Here is a 21,045-nt window from a genome sequence, read left to right on the forward strand (position 1 = left end):
AAAATTATGCATTTATAGTTCAAGATGCCATCCAAGGATATCATTGGGACAACATTCAAGCAACTCTCCAGCCATTTGCGATTTACTATAGAGGTGAATCAGGTGTTTGTCATGAACCTGTGCGTTTTTAGTGACTGTTTAATTCATGGTGCCATTGCAGTTCATACCCACATTCGCACTGTCATGGCATATGTGAAAAACAAGCTGCCTCACATGCAGTTTGCGAAATTCGTCAGTGATGGGGCAGCTAGTTAGTACAAAAACTGTAAAAATCTCAAAAATTTATGCATGCATTACCATGATTTTCAGATTCACGCAGAATGGAATTTTTTGGCAACAAGTCATGGTAAAAATGTATGTGATGGTATTGGTGCTACCATTAAACGCATGGTGTCACGAGCTAGTCTGCAGCACCCTACAGAAGGTCACATTCTAACACCTCTTCAATTATTTACCTGGGTACAGAAAAATATCTCTGGCATACAATCATTCTATGTTTCGAAAGATGAGGAGAAGTCAGTCGAAGAGTTGGCAAAAAGCAGACTAAAACACATTAAAACTGTTGCAGGCACAAGGAGCCATCATCACTTCTGTCCAGTGGACTCTGACAATGTGCAGATGGGCAGACCGTCCGGTTATAACTATAGGTTCATGCACAACATGTCTCTTCACAGTGTGTCTGACTCAGGATTCAGAAGCAAAAGCAGCAGCAACATACAACCAGGTTGCTATGTTATTGCTGTTTATGATAAGTGGTACTTAGGATGTGCTGCCGAGTGCTGTGAAGCAGAAGGTGATGTATTTGTGAACTTCGTGGCACCAGCAGGACCAGCAAGGTCATTTCATTGACAATGTTTGGCAGACAGGTGCTGGATTCCTTTTGAACATATTCTTATGACAGTTCCAGTTCCTACCGAGTGTCAGGAAGACAGTACAATTTGCCACTCAATGTACAGAGTACAGTAGCTAAAGTGTGGGAGAACTTCTGTTCGAAGCACAATCAACTGGTTTTTAGCAATTAAGGTGCAGTAAACATTAATGATAGGTTGTGTTAATCTGTCTATATGTTGTTGCTTAGTGATTAAACAGTTGTGGGAGACGATAAGAAGAGACAGCAAAGTTTACAATATGTTTTTACAAAATTGTGTTGTGGAACAATGGCCACATCACCAAATACATCTGTCAACTTCCATTGTACACAAATGTCTTGCAATAACATGCTGAAATTTTGAGATATATACCATAATGGTCTACTTATGCAGTGTGTGAAAGTGGCTTGGATACCACTTGTCCCTTTTGTGCTACCACGCTTCGAAAATCCATGTTTTTCAGGTAATTTTTCAAATGTTTGTATTGTCATGTGCATGTAACTCAGTTTTTGTGACGGATATGGGCATGATGAGTTCTGTGTGTGTTTAAGCCACATTAAGCTTACCATAAAAAATTTATACCCTTTTGGAGTGAATTATATTTGGCATAGAGGGCACCTACAATTTGTACCTTTTAACGTATTACATTTTTTAAATCACATTTTGGAATTTTTTATTTTCCCTGAGAAATATGTTGTAGGTGTTTTGATTCATGGAGTGTGTTCTCTAAATGGATGTTACTGGGTTGTAAAAATTTCACTTTACTGTGTGGAATAGTTTCAAAGTTATTAAGACCTGAAGTTGGGTCTGAAGATAAATTGCCCCAGATGTGGGTTGCAATTTTCGGGTCACCGCAATTTTCGGGTCACCCCACCTTCTTTCACAAATCATAATTCTGGAACTAATTGGCAAGGGAAACTAATACTTTGTACACGAGTGTTCCACACATGGTAGAATTAGTGTACTGAATTTCAGTCAAATCTGAGACTATGAGCTGGAGCCCCTGGTTGAACTGACATGGAATGACCAAGTTGCTGGTTGTATTAGAAATAACAATTACTAATAAGAACAAAGCAAAAAGAAAATGCAACAGTTTTATTAATTTGGCTGGTAGACTAATGCAACAGCCCATTCTGCTTCCTCCACATTTACTCACAGAGGCAGCTATCAAAGAAATTCTTTCACTGTGTAGTGCTCGCATTTCGTCTTTCATGCTTTTAAAGCCAGTTGTTAAAGATATTAGCAGGTTAATTTATAAATGTGTGAGATTTGTCTGTCTTTATTATTTAAGGTGTCTCCTGGACCTTGCCTTGGAACATAAAAATCTCTGGGAAAAATTTCTCTCACTTGAGGAAAAATCTCATGACAAGGATAGGTTATTCAAGAATCGTGGAGGTGAGCTGCTGAAGGAGGAAAAGGAAAGAAATCGCATTCAAAAGGTTTGTCTCAGTCCTCAGTTTAGCTTTCTTTAACTACAGTTTGCCACTTTCTTTATAAGTTACAACCACGACTATTGAAATCAGAGATTTTCTGTTCTCTTTTAAGATTTAAGCTCATTATAAAATAACTAAAAAGAGAGGGAGGAAAAAAGGAAAGAAACATTAAAATTCAGTTATTCGTACACTTGTCTGATTGTTTCTATGTCCTTTTAAAAGATCTTCAAAGCAAATGTAATGACTGAAAAAATAAACTACCTTCATGCATCCAGTAAGCAGTGTACAAAGGCTACAACAATGATACAGAGTCCATCAGACAATTTGCAGAAAGTAAAAATTAGCTGATCAGAACGTTTGGTATGTGATTTCCTTAACCGTACCACACTTACACAGCATATCTTAAATACCATAAAAGAGGAAGTGGGATGGAATTGAGGTTGGCAGTCAAAATTTATAATTAAGACAATTTATTGACATTAAGCCTTTTACGGAATTTGACAATTACAAATTGTGGACGACCCACTAGATAAAGCTTTGCAAATACAGTTAGAAAACCGACATTCTCGGTACTCAGATAAACAGTCCCATATGAAGTAAACAGAAACTTCAGAAATTCAATCTCCCATATAGGATTTTGCTCAAAATATAATAAAAAGAATTACCAGTAATGGGTGACTTAATGACACTTGATATCAGTGCCAAGCTAAGATCCAATTACATAATATGATAGAACCACTTAAATAAAAAACTACAGCAGAAACACTGATCTTTAAAAATAAATGTTCACGTGCTCAGTCGCGTTAATAAAAAAAATTACTAGAAAGTGCTACACAAGGAACTCGGCTGATGCTTTGCAGCTTAAGATTTAGCCAGTTGCCAATCCGTAATATTTAAGGAAACAGGTTAATATACGAACAGGTTACATACAATATATATTTCTATATCTGCCTACTTAACCTGCCTTCGCGGAACGAAGATAAATACTAAAATTTGGAAGGCAATATGTGAACAACTCCTGGTAGTGGCCAGTGTCTTAAATACTGCCAAGTCTAGACCTCGGATGACATTTCACTCCCCACCAAGGCGCTGGCACAATCAAAAGTTTCTGCCTGAATCACAAAGACTTTCCAATAACTCTGAAACATAGAAACACTTGGCAGAACCTTTGACTCAATATATGGGTAAGTGTGTAAAGGAACACGTTACACCACTGACAAAATCGCAACTTTGACCTTAAGTATTTTATTCATGGACAACTGTGCAGACTTCGAAAATGCCAATATAAAATCATTTGATTACAAGAGACAAAAAGCACTAATAAAACTTCTGAGAAAACTTTCAAATAATGGCCACCACTTAACTAGGCCAACTGAACTCTTCCACACCATCTTTAAAGTTAGACTATGAAAGTCTCACCACAGTAGTAAAGTTTAAATGGCTTTGAGTGCATTGGACAACAAAATACAACTACGACCACTTACTTCATATCACATACACAATACGAGGGAGCTTCATTTCAAATTTTATTCTCAGCAAAGTCACAGAACTTATATCTCCAAGCTGCCCTTGTCGCCAAAATCCCCAACCAATTTCACACCACAATATGTAACGATCATCACGCTCATTTGGTAGCTGTTCATACTCGTCTCCCAGCAAATGTCACGAGATATTGAGGGTTACGCGCCAACCCAGAAGGTAAGACATGTGAAAAGCAAAGATAACTTAGCTCAACCCCAATCAATCTCAACAATACATGAACAAAATAGCACTAGTGCCAGCTTGCCACGGCTCAACGTTATCATAAGAAGTCAGTGGCTGGGAGCTTGTGGAGAATGGCTAAGAAACTATAAGTCTATTTATGTAAGATTTCTTCATTATGAATCAGGACGTAAGTTTGCCAATAAATGACTGTCAAGTTCTGTGAACCATTCAGAGCTAATTTAGATTCTTATTTCTGTAGGACAGGAGGTAATAAGCAGAGCACATGCAAGAGTAAATCTCAGAAGGTAGCAAGAGTAAATCTCAGAAGCCAGTTCCCGCACATCAACGTACCAAATCCCACCCTGTTCCCCTGATGTACAGGTGCTACAGCTTCTCATTACAGCAGCTTCCTTTTGTGCCACCAAACAAAGGCATATGTTTCCCCTATTTTGTACAAGAGAGGGTCTGTAAAACTATCTGAGCATGTGCCTTCACATGCATCTCGAGACAGCTCCCACTTAATTGTTGGCTTCAAATATCCAACTGATATGGATTCTGCTAACCATTGCAACATCTGTTAGAACATATGTCCTCATCTGTTGTGCAACACCATTGGGATGCTGCACAGTACAGTCCATCAGAATTGTTGCATCCTAGTTTTTTCCAGCAACATGCTCCTTAGGTCTTATTATTATATATCATATGCAAAAGTGGGTGATTCCATTGCTCCATCTCTTATTTAAACAGCTATGCAGCTTCCAACTCGTATGGCCCATTCCATTATTCAGCTTCTGCTACACTTCCAAACTTTGGTTCTGAACAGAAAGGAGGTTAACATGTAAATCAAATGATTAATAGTATTACTTTTTTTGCAGGCAATATATCATGCTTTAACTAGTGCAAGAAAAAGTGAGGTAGTGCCTTGGCTAGTACAATGGACTCACATTTGAGAGGATGATGGTTCAAAATACCCGTCCGGCCATTCTGATGTAGCTTTTCTTTGATTTCTCTAAATTGTTCAAGGCAAATACTGTGATGGTTCCTTTAAAAGGAAACAGCTGATTTCCTTTCCCAGCTATCCTTTTGATCGGAGCTCGTCTTGGTCTCTAATGGCCTCGAAGTTGACGGTACATTAAACACTAATTTTCCTTTCTTCCTTCCTAGTGCAAGCAATTCTGTGCATTGATTCAAAAAGTTTCACTGCTTGTTCAGTGGATCCCACATTACGTTACATTAACAAAATTAAAATGACCATTTTCTGATAATAGTTTCACCTTCACCTGGAAAGGCAATGACTCAGCTTTACCATACTGCTGTATGGCGCACACACCCAAGTAACAGAACTCGATATTAACTGGCCTATGAATTCTGGCTCTTGTGGCAGAAAGTACACTCATAGCCACCCACACACACACTGCCTCTGCATCTACGTGATTACTCTGCAGTTCACAATTAAGTGCCTGGCAGAAGGTTCATGGAAACACTTTTAAGCTACTTCTCCACCATTTCACCCTCAAACAGTGCATGGAAAAAAATAACACTTAAATCTTTCCCTGCGAGCTCTGATTTCTCTTATTTTATTATGATGATACTTTTTCCTTTTGTAGGTGGGCGCCAGCAGAATATTTTCACACTCTGAGGAGAAAGTTGGTGATTGAAATTTCATGAGAGAAGATCCTGCCGTAGTGAAAGATGCCTTTGTTTTAATGACTGAAGCCCCAATTTGTGTATCATATCCATGGCAGTTGCTCTCCTATTTTATGGTGATACAAAACGAGCTGCCCTTCTTGGAACCTTTTTGATGTCATTAGTCAGTCCTATCTCATGCAGATCCCACACTGCACAGCAATACTCCAGAAGAGGATGGTCAAGTGGTGCCTAAACCTGTTACATTTTCCAAGTGTTCTGCCATTATTCACTGTGATGGTGACACTGATCATCAGAGAGCAGTTGCCTGAGTTCATTCATGTGGGGCAGGGACAGGGAACATCGCCAGAGGGGGGGGAGGGGTGCTAATGGGGAATGATAAATAAGTCAGTGAAGTCAGTGGCTACACAATGAGATGGAAAGAGTTTTGTGGCGGTAGAGCATATATCAGATGTATGAAGATATAGAAATACTGAGAGGGAATGTGAAGGGAAGAAGGTTAGAAAGGGGAGAGGGAAGGAAGCAGAGAGAATGCCTACTTGGAGGAGGGGGGGGGGGGGGGAATGGTGGGATGAGGCAGTACGTGTTCTAGGCAGGGAGAACTGTGTGGACAGTCACAGAAAAGAGAGGGGAAAAGGTGAGCTGAGGCAGGAAAAAAAGGTTAACAGAGATTTAGGCCAAGGAGATTTCGAGAACACAGGATATGCAGGAGAGACAGTTCCTACCTGTGTAGTTCAGATATACAGGGTGAGCTGGATATGATATTTAATAAAAGAAGACATGGTCTGTAGTAGGCTGTAGTGTAGACAATTTTTATTTAAATTGTACGATTAGCTAATTTCAGGCACGTGTGGAATATTATGTATTACATGTCATAATTGCCAAATTATTTTTCACTACACGTAAAAAGTAGATGTTACATTCCATTCTTACATTGTTAATGGGTCCTCATTAACGTGTCAGCTTTAATAATCATATTGGCAACTTTGCTCTAATTACTACAGCTTGACAACTAAAGCTGCAGCTGAGATACATGGGCGGGGTGTTGGCTTACAGCTACGAGAACTGGCTGGTTTTCATTTATGCCAGTGCAGAAAAAATTATGATCTCATGTCCCTTTAATGGAAAATTAGGAAAGCTCAGTGTACAGTCATGGCTAGCACATTTAAGTGATACCATCCCGTGCCTTCACCGTTGCTTTCGTTGTCATCATTAGGCAAGTATTGATTCTGTTGCTTCAGCAGTACATGCAGATAAACAGTTCCACCAATTATTTCAAATATATGCAGCTCTGTTGCACAACATGAATCAGAACAGCAAGAATCTGAAATCAGTGCTTACAAGTGAGTGAGTTTCTTGTATTTAAGAATACTGGTACACAATAAAATGTCTTTTCACATGAAATAAATTCCAAGTAAGTTACATATGTTCTCAGAAAGTGTTTCCTTTACACATATGTACATACTTCCTTAGAATTTGGCTTATTAATTCGCATGTTTCAGAGATTATTTCTGAAAGTAATTGTTGAGAAATAGCACTGCTCTATTTAGGAAATACAAAGTTACTACTAGCAGCCAAAAGTCTTAAAGTGACAATAATTTATCTTCAGCATGACAGTGTTCTGCTTTGAAACCAATAGAGTCACCAAGCTCAGCTGTATAATGAAACTGCCGCAGTCCATTCTCAGATAATTGTGAAACTTGTCACTATCCAGTTTTCTCAATGATGTCATATGACTAAAATGTTTTCCTTTCAGTAATGATTTTTTGGGGCCACATTGTTATCTGTTTCACACAGAGTTTCTAGCAGTGCTACCAGAGCAATACCAACTTTCTTTTGTTTCAATAGAACAAGAGGTGTGGCACATGTGCATGTGTATTTCTGACTGAAGCCAGGTTAGGGCGTTACGTCAGGTTGTGTGGATGCAGCACATAACTTTGTCAGGTGTGCTGTCAGGCTGACATGTCAGGTCATCTCTAACCACCTTTGTTCCCTCAGCATTGCTTGATTCAATTCGACTACATACGATTATCCCTGTTTCACCTCTGTTGATGTCCATCATGTAACCTCATTTCAAGACACTATCCAAAACCTTTGTTGATTAGCATAATTATAGTGTCATTGTCTTGCCTGAAAATTTTTAATTCTTCTCTTTGAACTTCAATTTGTTCTGTGTATTTTCTGTTGGTTTCCTTTACTAGTTGTTCAATATGCAGATTGAAAAACATTGGGGCTACCTTCTCAACTATTGCTTTCCTTTCAGATCATTTGATTCGTAAAACTACAGTCTGACTTCAGTACAACCTTTTGCTCCCTGTTTTTTACCATTACCACCTTCAGAATTTGAAAGGGTGTATTCCAGTCAACATTGTCAAAAGCTTTCTCTAAGTCTACTAATGCTATAAACATAGGTTTGCGTTTCATTAAGCTATCTCTTGAGTTAGGATCAGTGTTGCATCAAGTGTTCCTACATTTCTCTGTAACCCAAACTGATCTTCCCCGAGGTCAGCTCCTACCAGTTTTTCCTTTCTTCTATAAATAATTCATATCAGTATGTTGCAACCAAGCTTTTTCAAATTGGTAGTTCAGTAATATTCACATTCGTCAAGACCTGTTGTAACGCTACTGCCCACTTGGGCATACGTTAGCTCTTTACAGCCTGTACTGTAATAAGTTCACGGGCTTCACCTTATAAACAAGGATTTTAGTACATAAATTGACCGCGTGTACCTAATTGGAAGCAATTCGGACTTATATCCAGTCAGTAACTACAGTGATGCGTCAAGGAAATGTAAAGTATAATTACTCATTCGCATGGACAAGAAATACACACAGTAGATACTACCAATGATTAATAATACGGTCGCCAGCCTAATTAGGCATTGAGTGAGTTTTTCCTTGTACAAGTGGGTGCATGTACAAGCATAATAACACGTAGTAATGTTGCGTTTTATGGCAAAGTTTGGAACCGGAAAAATCCACTGAACTAAAGTTTTCTCCTTGTGTACTAATTTGGACGAGCTATAAATACACAACACCACACTGCAATGATTACTGCGAACTGCATTTTGTATATTGATCAGACTGAAATCGGGCTTAGATTACCCTAGAATTAGCAATCTTGAAAGTACACATACAATGTCACTATTAAGGATGGATAAACACTAATACACTTAAGTTTAATATGGAACTTAACTTTGCTGGTCAAATCTGATCAGTACACTTCAAGGTTTGAAAGAATGGACAAGAGAAGGGGGGGCCCTGAAACTGTTATGGTCGTTATACTGAAACTATTAAGTACTGAAGGTAAATTAACACTCAGAATTATTAACCTATGGATTACTACTCTTTTGTCTCACTTCTGGATTATTTAACTATCATTCCTTCTGTCTCAAATTAATTAAGTGTCATTGCTAGCTCAATTCAAAAAATTATCTTCCAATTTAATCAAACTGTTGTTCTTTACTAACATTTGCATTAACACACAGAACTTTAAACTTCTTTATAGCATAGATTTGTCTGCTGATAATGCCCATTAACACTAACTTTAAACTTTCAGTTCGGGATACTCGGGTTGCACAATATGTGGTAAGGACCCTGTCTAGGTCAGTGATAAGGATGATTAATTGTTAGGGCAATTCTGGTAAAAGTCACATTATTATTGAACAGTTAGAAACATTTTCGACACTGGTCCACACAGATACAATTCTAAAGATGAATTAAATGTTTGACCTGTGCAAGTCGGTGCGGCGGATGGCGGGCAGCGAGATAGCGAGAAGCACAGCACACATACAAGCACGGCTAAGGCTCTCACTGCATCGGCACTTTCATTCTTCTTAGCGTCGTAATCTTTCCAATTTTGTGCCTAAGAATATAGCCATGCCATGTAGTCGTCGGGATCGGCACATCCGAGGCTCAATGGAATCCACTTTTCCTGGATAGCCTCCTCGATACGGTACGTGTTCCTCTGACCGATGCCCAACTCCGACTGTAATACTGAGCCCGTTGTGCCGAACCGCGCCAGTGTGCGTTTTCCCGCACTCGCCTGCCTCCACCTTTTCCTGCTCCCCTACAGGTAGGGTATTCACCACAGGTTTGCTACTCAACATATATTAATACCTTTCCTACGTATGGACCAGGCGTATAAAATACAATTTTCACATCTTACAAGAGTTTCAACATTAAGTAAACTTCCCTTTGATTACCACATTACTTGAAGTCTAACATAAATAATAATATTCATTTCAAAAGTTGCTTACAGTTTCTTTAACATAACGATACGAAAAGAAAAAGAAATTCAGAACATTGCTTACATTAATCTCTCGAAATTCAGAAAGAAAAAAATTTATAATATGTACAGTTGTTGTTGTTACACATGCCCCTGTTTCCAAAAAAATTTCTTAAGTCTAAATTTTATGGGAACACTAAATCTTACCATTATACAGTGGTTCCGAATCTTTACTTAAATGTCCAAAAAGATTTACACTACATATTTCCTTTTACTCACTGTATATAGGTTTACAGTTTTTTAACATATCAAGAATAATTACTTGTCATTTACTCAAGTGCCTTTTGCACAGTCCAACTTCCCATCATAACATTATTAAAATAGTAATTTAATCATTTTTTCTAAATTTCTCAAAGAAATAATTTCAGATTATGGAATACAAACATTTAACTACAAAAACAAATGCATATTTCGTATACACTATAAGATAATTTGTTGCTGCTTGCTTTGAATAGCAGTCCATTTCCTTACTTACTAAACAAAACACACACATATATTCAGAAAATTAACTACACATATTTGCTGCCTATTATGCAGATTTGGGCAGTCCTTTTCACTTCATATTGTCACATCCCCTGGATTACATTTACAATTTTCCATCGACTATTTATCTGCCCTCATTGGTATTTGGCAGTCCTTCATATTATGGTTCAGACACTGCCCATTTTCATTTTTTGACAGTCCCATCTTTTATCTGGCTGATAGCATTTATCCTTTCTTTTCAGTCCTTTTCTCCATACATTTTTACAGTTACAGTACAATTGGTAATCTGAAACTCACATAACTACATTAGCACACTTTCAAGGGTATACAGACATTTACAAAGATTAGTTACATTTAGAATAACTTGGGTTCAGCATAAGATACAGCACAATTATTCGTTCCTAGGAACATACAGTTTCAGGTCCACAATATTCCTTACACCTAAAGGTCTTTTGGATTTTGGGTAGATCAGGTAGTAAGCATTATCGTGTGGAATATTCTGTATTATATATGGTCCATTATAAATATATTTAAATTTTGAAATTTCATGGCTTAGTTCACTAGATTTTTCGTGGGTTTTTAAAAGAACATAATCTCCAATTTTAAATTTTGAAACTTTTAGATTTTTATTGTGTCTTTTAGATCTAGATTCAGCTTTTTGCTTTGCCCTTTTTATCACCAATTCTTTCTTTTGATCCAATCCCAAACTTGTACAAGGTGGAAACTCTAGTTTTTCTTCAATTAAACTTTTACTAATTCTGCCTAACAAAATTTCTTCTGGTGGGAATCCTGTAGTTTCATGATGTAATGTGTTCATGACATTCTCAAAATCCGATATAAATCTGCCCCAGGCTCTATGATTGTGACTGCAGTATGTTCTACACAACCTCCCGACTTCTCGCATGTACCTTTCAACCGGGTTGCTTGCTGGATGGTAGGCTGCAATATATTTAACCTCCACACCATTTTTCTCCATTCCTTCTTTCCAAATTTTGGATATGAATTGGGGTCCATTGTCAGATAGTACTACCTTGGGTTTCCCGATGGTCCTGAAGTATTCGACCATCCTACTAAATACAGCTTTTGCTGTTGCTTTTTTTTTTTTTTTTTTTTTTTTAAAGGGGTATAATTTCACAAATTTTGAAAATACTTCCAAAATCACCAAAATATATGCACAATTTCCCGAAGTTTTTGGGAGGGGACCATATAAATCTACCGATAATAAGTCTAGGGTGTCTTCAGGCAATGTACTTTGCATTGGTCCCCTACTAGTTCTGTTCGGTACTTTGGTCTTTTGACAGACATCACATGACTTAATCCGTTCCTTTACCTTCTTACTTATACTACCAGTAATCACTATTACATTATTCAATTTATCCAAACATTTCTTCGGCCCACTATGCCCCAATGCTAAATGAAAATAATCTATGACATCAGTATCAAACTGGTTTGGCCAACATACCCTCCATTCCTCAGTAACTAAATCTTTCCTCCTATATAAAATGCCTTTATAAATTTTGTAATATTTCTTAATTTGAGGATACTGCACACTGTCAAAATTTACCTTCACTGATTTTCAGGTTTATCTATTTCCTTCTTTACAATTTTGTTCAAAGTCCTGGCGTCGATAACTACTCTCGCTCCCCCATCCCTTTTGTTCACTATGATAAGGGGACTATTATACTCGCTGCTACTTCATTCGATTACCCCCCATTCTATCATTTTATCTATTTCCACTTGAACAGCCTGCCTCTTTGATATGGGTATCGAAAACGGTCTTACGAAGAAAGGTTTATGCTCTATGGTCTCAATCTGGTATTCAAAATTCTTAACTAGGCCAGGTTTGTCCGAAAATACGGGGCTGTTACTACCTAAAATTTCAAGCAATTTTGCTTTCTGTTCGGGAGATATTCCCTCTAAATTTTCCACCATTCCCTTGAATTCATGCCCCTGGCTACAATCAATAATAACCTTTTCTTTGCCCAACCAATCTATCCCCAAAATCATTTCAGTACTCAAGTCTGGCACAACCAAAAAATCGTGTTCAAAGTTTTGTCCTTTCATACTAAATTCAACCAAAATCTGGTTCTTTACTGGCTTGCTAGCCTTGCCAGTTGCACCAACAATTTTTACACCTGTTACTGACATAATTACTAGCCCAGGCTTATCACAAATGTGTTCGAAAAATGACTGGGAAATTGCACTTATCTGAGACCCAGTATCAAGAAGTACTTGCAATTTCACATTATAAATTTCAACTGGTATTATAGTTTGTTTAACCGTCGAATGTTTTTCATTACCGTGGTCTTCCTTGAGCAAATCCGGGTCGACAATAACATCGTCCCAAGATATGCTTTTAACATTCACTTCACATATATCTGGCGGTTTCTTTGGTTCCGGGAGTTCAAAGTCATTAATTACCTGAACTCTTTGCGAAATAAACCCTGAGTCGTCTGGTGGTTCTTTCTTTCTTTGTTCTGTTTCAACGTCTGGATTTTGTTTTGATACGTCGTCATTGTTAGGTACACTATCGCAATTAACTGCATCCCCTTTATTTTCACTGATTTTCTCATACCCTCTTTCAGTAAAAGTATATTCACTTTCTTTTACACCTGAAAATTCATCTACACTAGAGTCGTCACTACTCTCTTCCTCACCATCAGATTCACTTAAGTACGCTACTTTTGCACAATAGGTAAAGTTAGAATATTCAATTTTGTTTGTATTTGCGTACCTTTCATCATCTGAACTATCGTCGGAATCTGACCATTCCGGATCGCTTTCAGGTTCTAACTTAAAAGCTTTTCTGAGACAGGCACTAAGTTCTTCCTCAGTATTGTCGTCAGGCTTGGATTTTAATTCAATCTCCTCTTTTGGCAAAACGGCCTCATCATCAGTTTTATTTACATCTACTGTGGCTTCATATTCAGTGTAATCCTCGTGGACTTTAATTACTTTCAGGTAATCATCTGCCCCTTCTCCACGGTGCCTCTCGGTAGCAGCTTGTACTATTGGCGGATTGTTAGCAGAAGTTATTTCTTCGTCAATGCTGAGGATTTCATCCTCCAAATCCTTCCCATCATTAACCTTCCTCCTATCGGCAGCACGCGTACTTTGCGTGGCGCTATTTATTCTCCCCTCTTCAAATTTGGGCCACGTCACTTTATTGACGTCCCTACTATCTCTCTTTCCACCAACTAATTTCCTCGCCTCATACTCCTTCTTAAAATCCTCCCACTCACCTTGCTTTAGGCCCTTGTACAGATCGTCGATCTGCACACGCCAATCAGTTACTTCTGCTAATTCATTATCGCCTTTTACCTCATTGCAAACACTGCTAACCGCACCTTTCTGTGTACTCACAGTCTCATTTATTGTTTCCTTTGCCACGGAATTATCACTCGTAAAATTTTCCTCAGCTCTTACGGCTACGTTCTGCCGCACGTTTCTTGGCTGGATCGAAGCGTTCCTCACCTTCTAATAGCTTCGTAATTGGTGTGCCATTACAGACAACACCAGGCCTATCTTTAATTTTACTCTTTGAATCCTCCGGAAGCTTTTTATATAGCTCCCAGATAATTTCTGATTCTGATCTTCTACCCCTTAAATGCGTCAATTTCCTGTACCAATACTCGCAGAAATCTTTCAAAGAATTCCTGCCCCTGTTATCATGCTGTTTGGGCATGATAAACTCGCGCCATAAATGGTCCTGCTTTTGTTCAGACCAATATTCTTCCGTAAATCTTTGCCTGAATTCTTCGAACGTCATTCGTTCGGTATTTAAATTGATTCCCCAGCGCTTAGCGTCACCTGTTAAGGCACTAATTACTACATTTATCTTTTCCTGATCAGACAAGTGCTCAGGAAATACTCTCTCGCAATTTTTGATGAAATCTAACGGATGCCACCCGTTACGTTTCTTGGCTGGATCGAAGCGTTCCTCACCTTCTAATAGCTTCGTAATTGGTGTGCCATTACAGACAACACCAGGCCTATCTTTAATTTTACTCTCCAGATCGAAAATTTTGCCTTGAATTTTCGTACAATTTTGAACACATCCGGTTACTTTTTCACCTAAATCTCTTTCAGTGTCCGAAACTACCTTTTTCAATTGTGATATCCCATGTTGACATTCGTTTACGATCTCAGTTTTAAGACCGAAAACTTTTTCGTCTACCTTAGTTTCAACCAGAGGTTCTACTTTCTCTTGGATGTTGAGAATTTCAACATCGAATCTACTATTAATGTTACCAATTTCCTCCTGCATAGTATCCATATTTTTGTTAATGGTATCAATTTCAAATTTCAGAGTATTTACCACAGAACTTAAATTACCCACTTTTTGTTCTATTTGTTTACTAATTTTAATTCCCTGTCCTTCGACCTGCGCTTTAATCTGATCACTTTGGGTTTTGAGCTGCTCGACAACGTGTGTTTTAAGCTGATTAACCTGATTACCAACTTGTTTTTGAAGCTGATTACTCTGTGTTTTTTGTTGCTCAGTCTGTCCTGCAATTTGTTTGGTTAATTGTTCAAATAAATCGTTCATGCTTAAAATTTTCATACTATTTTGTTCTACGGAATCTGTGTTTTCCGATCCTACTTCAAAAGTTTCTTTCGGTTCTTTCTTTATCTGTGGTAAATCAAACATGTCAGTGGATTCGTTCACGTACCCACTATCATCTACAAAGTCACCCCCTTCTTCCTGTTTTGTTCCTTGCTGTGTTCGAGACTATCTCGACATTTCAATCTGTTCGTTGACGTGTTCATGGTATTGTATGTACGCCAATTGTCTTCCGCTAACGCCATCTGTTATCTGGCCGCGTAAACTCCTGCTACTGCCAGCCGCATTCTCCATTTCGCTTGGCACATAAATGTCTACGTTTCTGTCCATACTAAATGCCAATTACACCACACTATTATACTTGACTCACACTGCAGTTTATTTTACTGAACTTTATTGCTATTCGTGCCACTGAACATCCACTGTTCGGTCTTTACGTTAATTTGTAACAGACAACAACTGGATGTCCTGTCACCGGGAAGCCACTTGTAACACTACTGCCCGCTCGGGCGTACGTTAGCTCTTTAAAGCCTGTACTGTAATAAGTTCACGGGCTTCACATTATAAACAAGGATTTTAGTACATAAATTGACCACGTGTACCTAATTGGAAGCAATTCGGACTTATATCCAGTCAGTAACTACAGTGATGCGTCAAGGAAATGTAAAGTATAATTACTCATTCGCATGGACAAGAAGTACACACAGTAGATACTACCAATGATTAATAATACGGTCACCAGCCTAATTAGGCATTGAGTGAGTTTTTCCTTGTACAAGTGGGTGCATGTACAAGCATAATAACACGTAGTAATGTTGCGTTTTATGGCAAAGTTTGGAACCGGAAAAATCCACTGAACTAAAGTTTTCTCCTTTTGTACTAATTTGGACGAGCTATAAATACACAACACCACACTGCAATGATTACTGCGAACTGCATTTTGTATATTGATCAGACTGAAATCGGGCTTAGATTACCCTAGAATTAGCAATCTTGAAAGTACACATACAATGTCACTATTAAGGATGGATAAACACTAATACACTTAAGTTTAATATGGAACTTAACTTTGCTGGTCAAATCTGATCAGTACACTTCAAGGTTTGAAAGAATGGACAAGAGAAGGGGGGGCCCTGAAACTGTTATGGTCGTTATACTGAAACTATTAAGTACTGAAGGTAAATTAACACTCAGAATTATTAACCTATGGATTACTACTCTTTTGTCTCACTTCTGGATTATTTAACTATCATTCTTTCTGTCTCAAATTAATTAAGTGTCATTGCTAGCTCAATTCAAAAAATTATCTTCCAATTTAATCAAACTGTTGTTCTTTACTAACATTTGCATTAACACACAGAACTTTAAACTTCTTTATAGCATAGATTTGTCTGCTGATAATGCCCATTAACACTAACTTTAAACTTTCAGTTCGGGATACTCGGGTTGCACAATATGTGGTAAGGACCCTGTCTAGGTCAGTGATAAGGATGATTAATTGTTAGGGCAATTCTGGTAAAAGTCACATTATTATTGAACAGTTAGAAACATTTTCGACACTGGTCCACACAGATACAATTCTAAAGATGAATTAAATGTTTGACCTGTGCAAGTCGGTGCGGCGGATGGCGGGCAGCGAGATAGCGAGAAGCACAGCACACATACAAGCACGGCTAAGGCTCTCACTGCATCGGCACTTTCATTCTTCTTAGCGTCGTAATCTTTCCAATTTTGTGCCTAAGAATATAGCCATGCCATGTAGTCGTCGGGATCGGCACATCCGAGGCTCAATGGAATCCACTTTTCCTGGATAGCCTCCTCGATACGGTACGTATTCCTCTGACCGATGCCCAACTCCGACTGTAATACTGAGCCCGTTGTGCCGAACCGCGCCAGTGTGCGTTTTCCCGCACTCGCCTGCCTCCACCTTTTCCCGCTCCCCTACAGGTAGGGTATTCACCACAGGTTTGCTACTCAACGTATATTAATACGTTTCCTACGTATGGACCAGGCGTATAAAATACAATTTTCACATCTTACAAGAGTTTCAACATTAAGTAAACTTCCCTTTGATTACCACATTACTTGAAATCTAACATAAATAATAATATTCATTTCAAAAGTTGCTTACAGTTTCTTTAACGTAACGATACGAAAAGAAAAAGAAATTCAAAACATTGCTTACATTAATCTCTCGAAATTCAGAAAGAAAAAAATTTATAATATGTACAGTTGTTGTTGTTACACTGTCTTCTTTGGAATTAGAATTAATACAGTCTCATTCATATCCAAGGATAGTTAATTGGTCTCGTACTTTGTATAACAGGTGGAATTGTTTTGGCATTGAGCATTCTCCCAAGATTCTCTATAATCCTGAGGGAATTTTATGTATTGTATTGACCTTGTTTCACTTAAGTCTTTCAGTGTTCTGCCAAATTCTTCTCACAGTATTATATCTCCAATCTAGTCATTATCTATTTCCTTGCCTTTCTGTAATAGTCTTCAGTAGGTACTTATTTATGGAGTAAGAGAGAACGTTGAGATGTTTTTCACTGTGTTATTTAGTAAACTGAATGCCAGAACCTACATGTCATTTTAGCTAAAGCCCCCCCCCCCCCCCCCCCCCCGCCCCCCGACCACCACACACACACACACACAAGGAGATGTACAGCAAAAGCTGATTTAGTTGGATGCTTGAATTGAAAGTAATGCTAGTTTTCTTTACATCAGGATATGCCACATTCACAAAGTAATAATATATACCCAGTTTTCAGTTTTTTGCATAAATTTTGTGGACCTAAGAACTCATGACCAATTCATAGATGAAGTACATCATAGATTCTGTTCAATTGCCATCCTTACGCAGTTCAGTGCGGTACATGATGTGTTTGTATATTTTGAATGTTGCATTGAAACCTGTGTATAAGGAATTCGTGAAATGTTGCAAAATGTATGTTAATGAACTGAAAGATTTTAAACTGTATCAACATAAGATTGTGGTTGTCAATTCATTGTGTTTGTATTAAATCACAGTATTTTGAATATGCAGAGAAATTAATTATTTGTGTTTCCATAGGAGCTTCCAAAAATTGAAAATGAAATAAAAAAACTAGTTAGAAAGTATGTTGAGCAGCACAATGAGCCATTTTATTTTTACGATGAAGACATTAATGAAAAAATAGAGACGCTATGGACCAGCTTGAATGAAAGTCGACAGAAGTACAAATCTTCATGGGTAAGTGTAGCAAAATGTTGTTACCAGCAATTATGAAAATGTGTTAGTTTTGGAAAGGTGATATATGTGCAAAACCAATGGGGATTCACACAATTTGTTTAACTAAGTGAGGTCTGTTACTGATGCAGTGAAAGCTGTTTTAAGTCAGCAACCCAGAGTCTAGTTCCCACAGTACCAGATCTGCTAATAACATTCAATCCACAACAAAACTACTGTAAACCAAACTAGTATGCTGATCACCACTCACTTCACTGATCACATATTAACTGATTCAGATCAACTGTGGTTTGGTTTATATACACAAGTCTGTCATGGTGTCGTCAGAGGGAACTCCCGAGAACAAATTTTGTCTGGGTAGTGGTACCATGGGGGTCATTAGAAATGTGCCAACCAATCAGATTTCATAGTGATGTTGGTAGGACCATTACAGTAAAAGAAGCTATTACAGGGACACCTGTGAAATCTTAAACCTGGGAATTTTTTCGTCTGCGAGAAATCCAGGAATGTTATAGAATTGCGGGAATTTTTCATTGTTTTAGTTTTCAATTAGATTGTTGTAATTTTGACTGGTAAGAATTGATACTATATCAGAGAATTTCGCTTTAGCCTACTACTGCAGAATTGTACTGCAAAAAAAAAAAAAAAAAAAAAAAAAAAAAAAAAAAAAAAAAAAAGAGAGAGAGAGAGAGAGAGAGAGAGAGAGAGAGAGAGAGAGAGAGAGAGAGAGAGAGAGACATGAACAAGACAATAACACCAAAATTAACTGTGGTTGCCAACAAGAAAATGCTCCACTTAACAACAGCAAAACAGTGTACACACGAGCATCTGCCAACAGCAAAAAGTTCAATAGGACGAAGACTATGCTATACCTTTTAACTGCTTTCAATGAGCATGACATCACAACTGCTTACCTTTCTAACAGGTCGCGGGAAAATATTGTGAATGGTGGATTTACTGGCACATTTTTGTTTTATGTCTCTTGAAGGATAACACACACACAAAATGACCAGGCTTCGAGGTTAGTTTTTCATATTTATTTTAGTTCTTTCATAGAACACAAATTATACAGTAATGATGCCAGAACATACAATTATACAAAGAAAAAAAGTTTTATGCCAGTTCATGAGCAATTTTGCTCATAATTGGCTTTTCTATGTAAACCTCAAAAATGCTTGGCAGAACACATATTCAGCCAGGTTACCCATGAAATGTTTGGTGCACAGCAGTGAAATTTATCATTGTGCTTCTCAGAAAAATTCAGCTGCTGCAATTTAAGCTATGCTCTTATGATTCTGCCTAACCACGCCCTTGGAAAAAACAACAAATTTTTTTGATGGCTAACATTATATGTGAAAGCTTAGCTTTTCTTATAGCTGTACTGTATATGTATTAATTTAATCCATTTACTTTTCGTATTTGTATGTTCACACTACTTAATAGTGACGTTGCTATTGCCTAACTGCATCACGTGTCCTATGCTCTATGCTCTGAATATTTGCTGTCAGTGGCTGGCAAGATAGTCTCATGAACTATGACTGACTGACAAAAGTGCATCGTAGTCTCAATTTCAGTGCTTCAGAAGAAAATATGCAATGTACATGTTGCTTTGCATCAAAGAGCTTTCCAAAACATGTTGTTTATTGCTAAGTTTCATTTCTGAAAGTGCTGGTAAGTTGTACCCCCTGGTGTATGAAACCTGTACTGTGTAAAGGATTGATAAGTTTTACAGCTCTGACAGAATGTATATTGTCATGTAACATGCAAAAATATAAATATACTTTCACCTAGTGTATAGTGTAGTTTCACTCGAGGAAAAGTGTATTTTTAACCCGGAAAAATGCGGGTAGGTTTTTTTTTTCCCCACCCTGTGTTAATAATGTGTGAATAGTAGAACATAAACCACAGTATAAAAATTAACTTTATTGATCTTCCCTGGAGATGACTCAAGTAGTTCACAATTGGGAGGCAGAGATGTTTTGATGTAATACAATATTTTGTGGGCCTTGTCAGTCTCAAATCTATTTTTTGCCATTGAAAACCATAATTAATCATAAACTACGTGTTTCATGTTTGTATAATGTAAATTTCTTCATCATTATGTAACTATGCAAGCAAACGTATCTCTTTATTTTTAGGATGCAAATAACTTCATGGCTAGTTGTGGAGGGATGTCTCATATTAATTTGTTTGCTACCCTTTCCTTACTTAAATATTGTATGTGCTGTAATTTTTCTAATTTTATCAGTACTAAACATATCTACACACACAGCTTTTAATCACTTCTTTGGCTTTAAGAGCCTTGTATAAATTTTGGGTCTACTCTTTTGTCCAGTCATACGTAAAATAAAGGGAAAGCAACCATAGAGTTGACTGATGCATGATGAATACACACACTCAACAGAAACAGATTCCACACTAGTTTTTGAGCTCTTGCTCTTTCTCTAGCAAAAGTACACACAGTGACAACCACACAGACACCCAAACAAACACACCCGCATCCATGACAAAACTCAGTATTCTAATCAGATACAGTGTTACACAATTTTGTTTATAATGTAACTTATGCAGTCACTGAAAAACTTAATGAAAAGTGAAATGAGGTAGTTCAACATGTGTTGTATTCATCAATAACTTACATGCCCAGTGTGAAGATAGAAAGCAAACCTCCAGCTATAGGAAAATGATCTACTTGCACACTTACCACAACCCTTTCATGGGACAATATAATGTGTAAAACAGACTACTCTTCTTGGACATCCAGTGTTAAATGTCTGAGGGATGGAACTAGTTGACAGCTGAAAACTGAAGGTGAGAACTGCCTA

The 21,045-nt window shown here is 37.7% G+C and overlaps 1 protein-coding gene across 2 annotated transcripts in view; it reads left to right on the forward strand.

Moving 5' to 3' along the window:
* LOC126162218 (protein regulator of cytokinesis 1-like) overlaps positions 1-21,045 on the forward strand; it is a 237,256-nt gene that overhangs the window by 157,942 nt on the left and 58,269 nt on the right. For both annotated transcript variants that reach the window (XM_049918565.1, XM_049918566.1), the window contains exons 9-10: positions 2,161-2,308; positions 18,065-18,223. In XM_049918565.1, the coding sequence (XP_049774522.1) occupies positions 2,161-2,308; positions 18,065-18,223 (307 nt within the window). The remainder of the gene's footprint in view (positions 1-2,160; positions 2,309-18,064; positions 18,224-21,045) is intronic.

Source organism: Schistocerca cancellata, chromosome 2 (genome assembly GCF_023864275.1).
Source record: "Schistocerca cancellata isolate TAMUIC-IGC-003103 chromosome 2, iqSchCanc2.1, whole genome shotgun sequence".
In the NCBI taxonomy this organism is placed as follows: domain Eukaryota; kingdom Metazoa; phylum Arthropoda; class Insecta; order Orthoptera; family Acrididae; genus Schistocerca; species Schistocerca cancellata.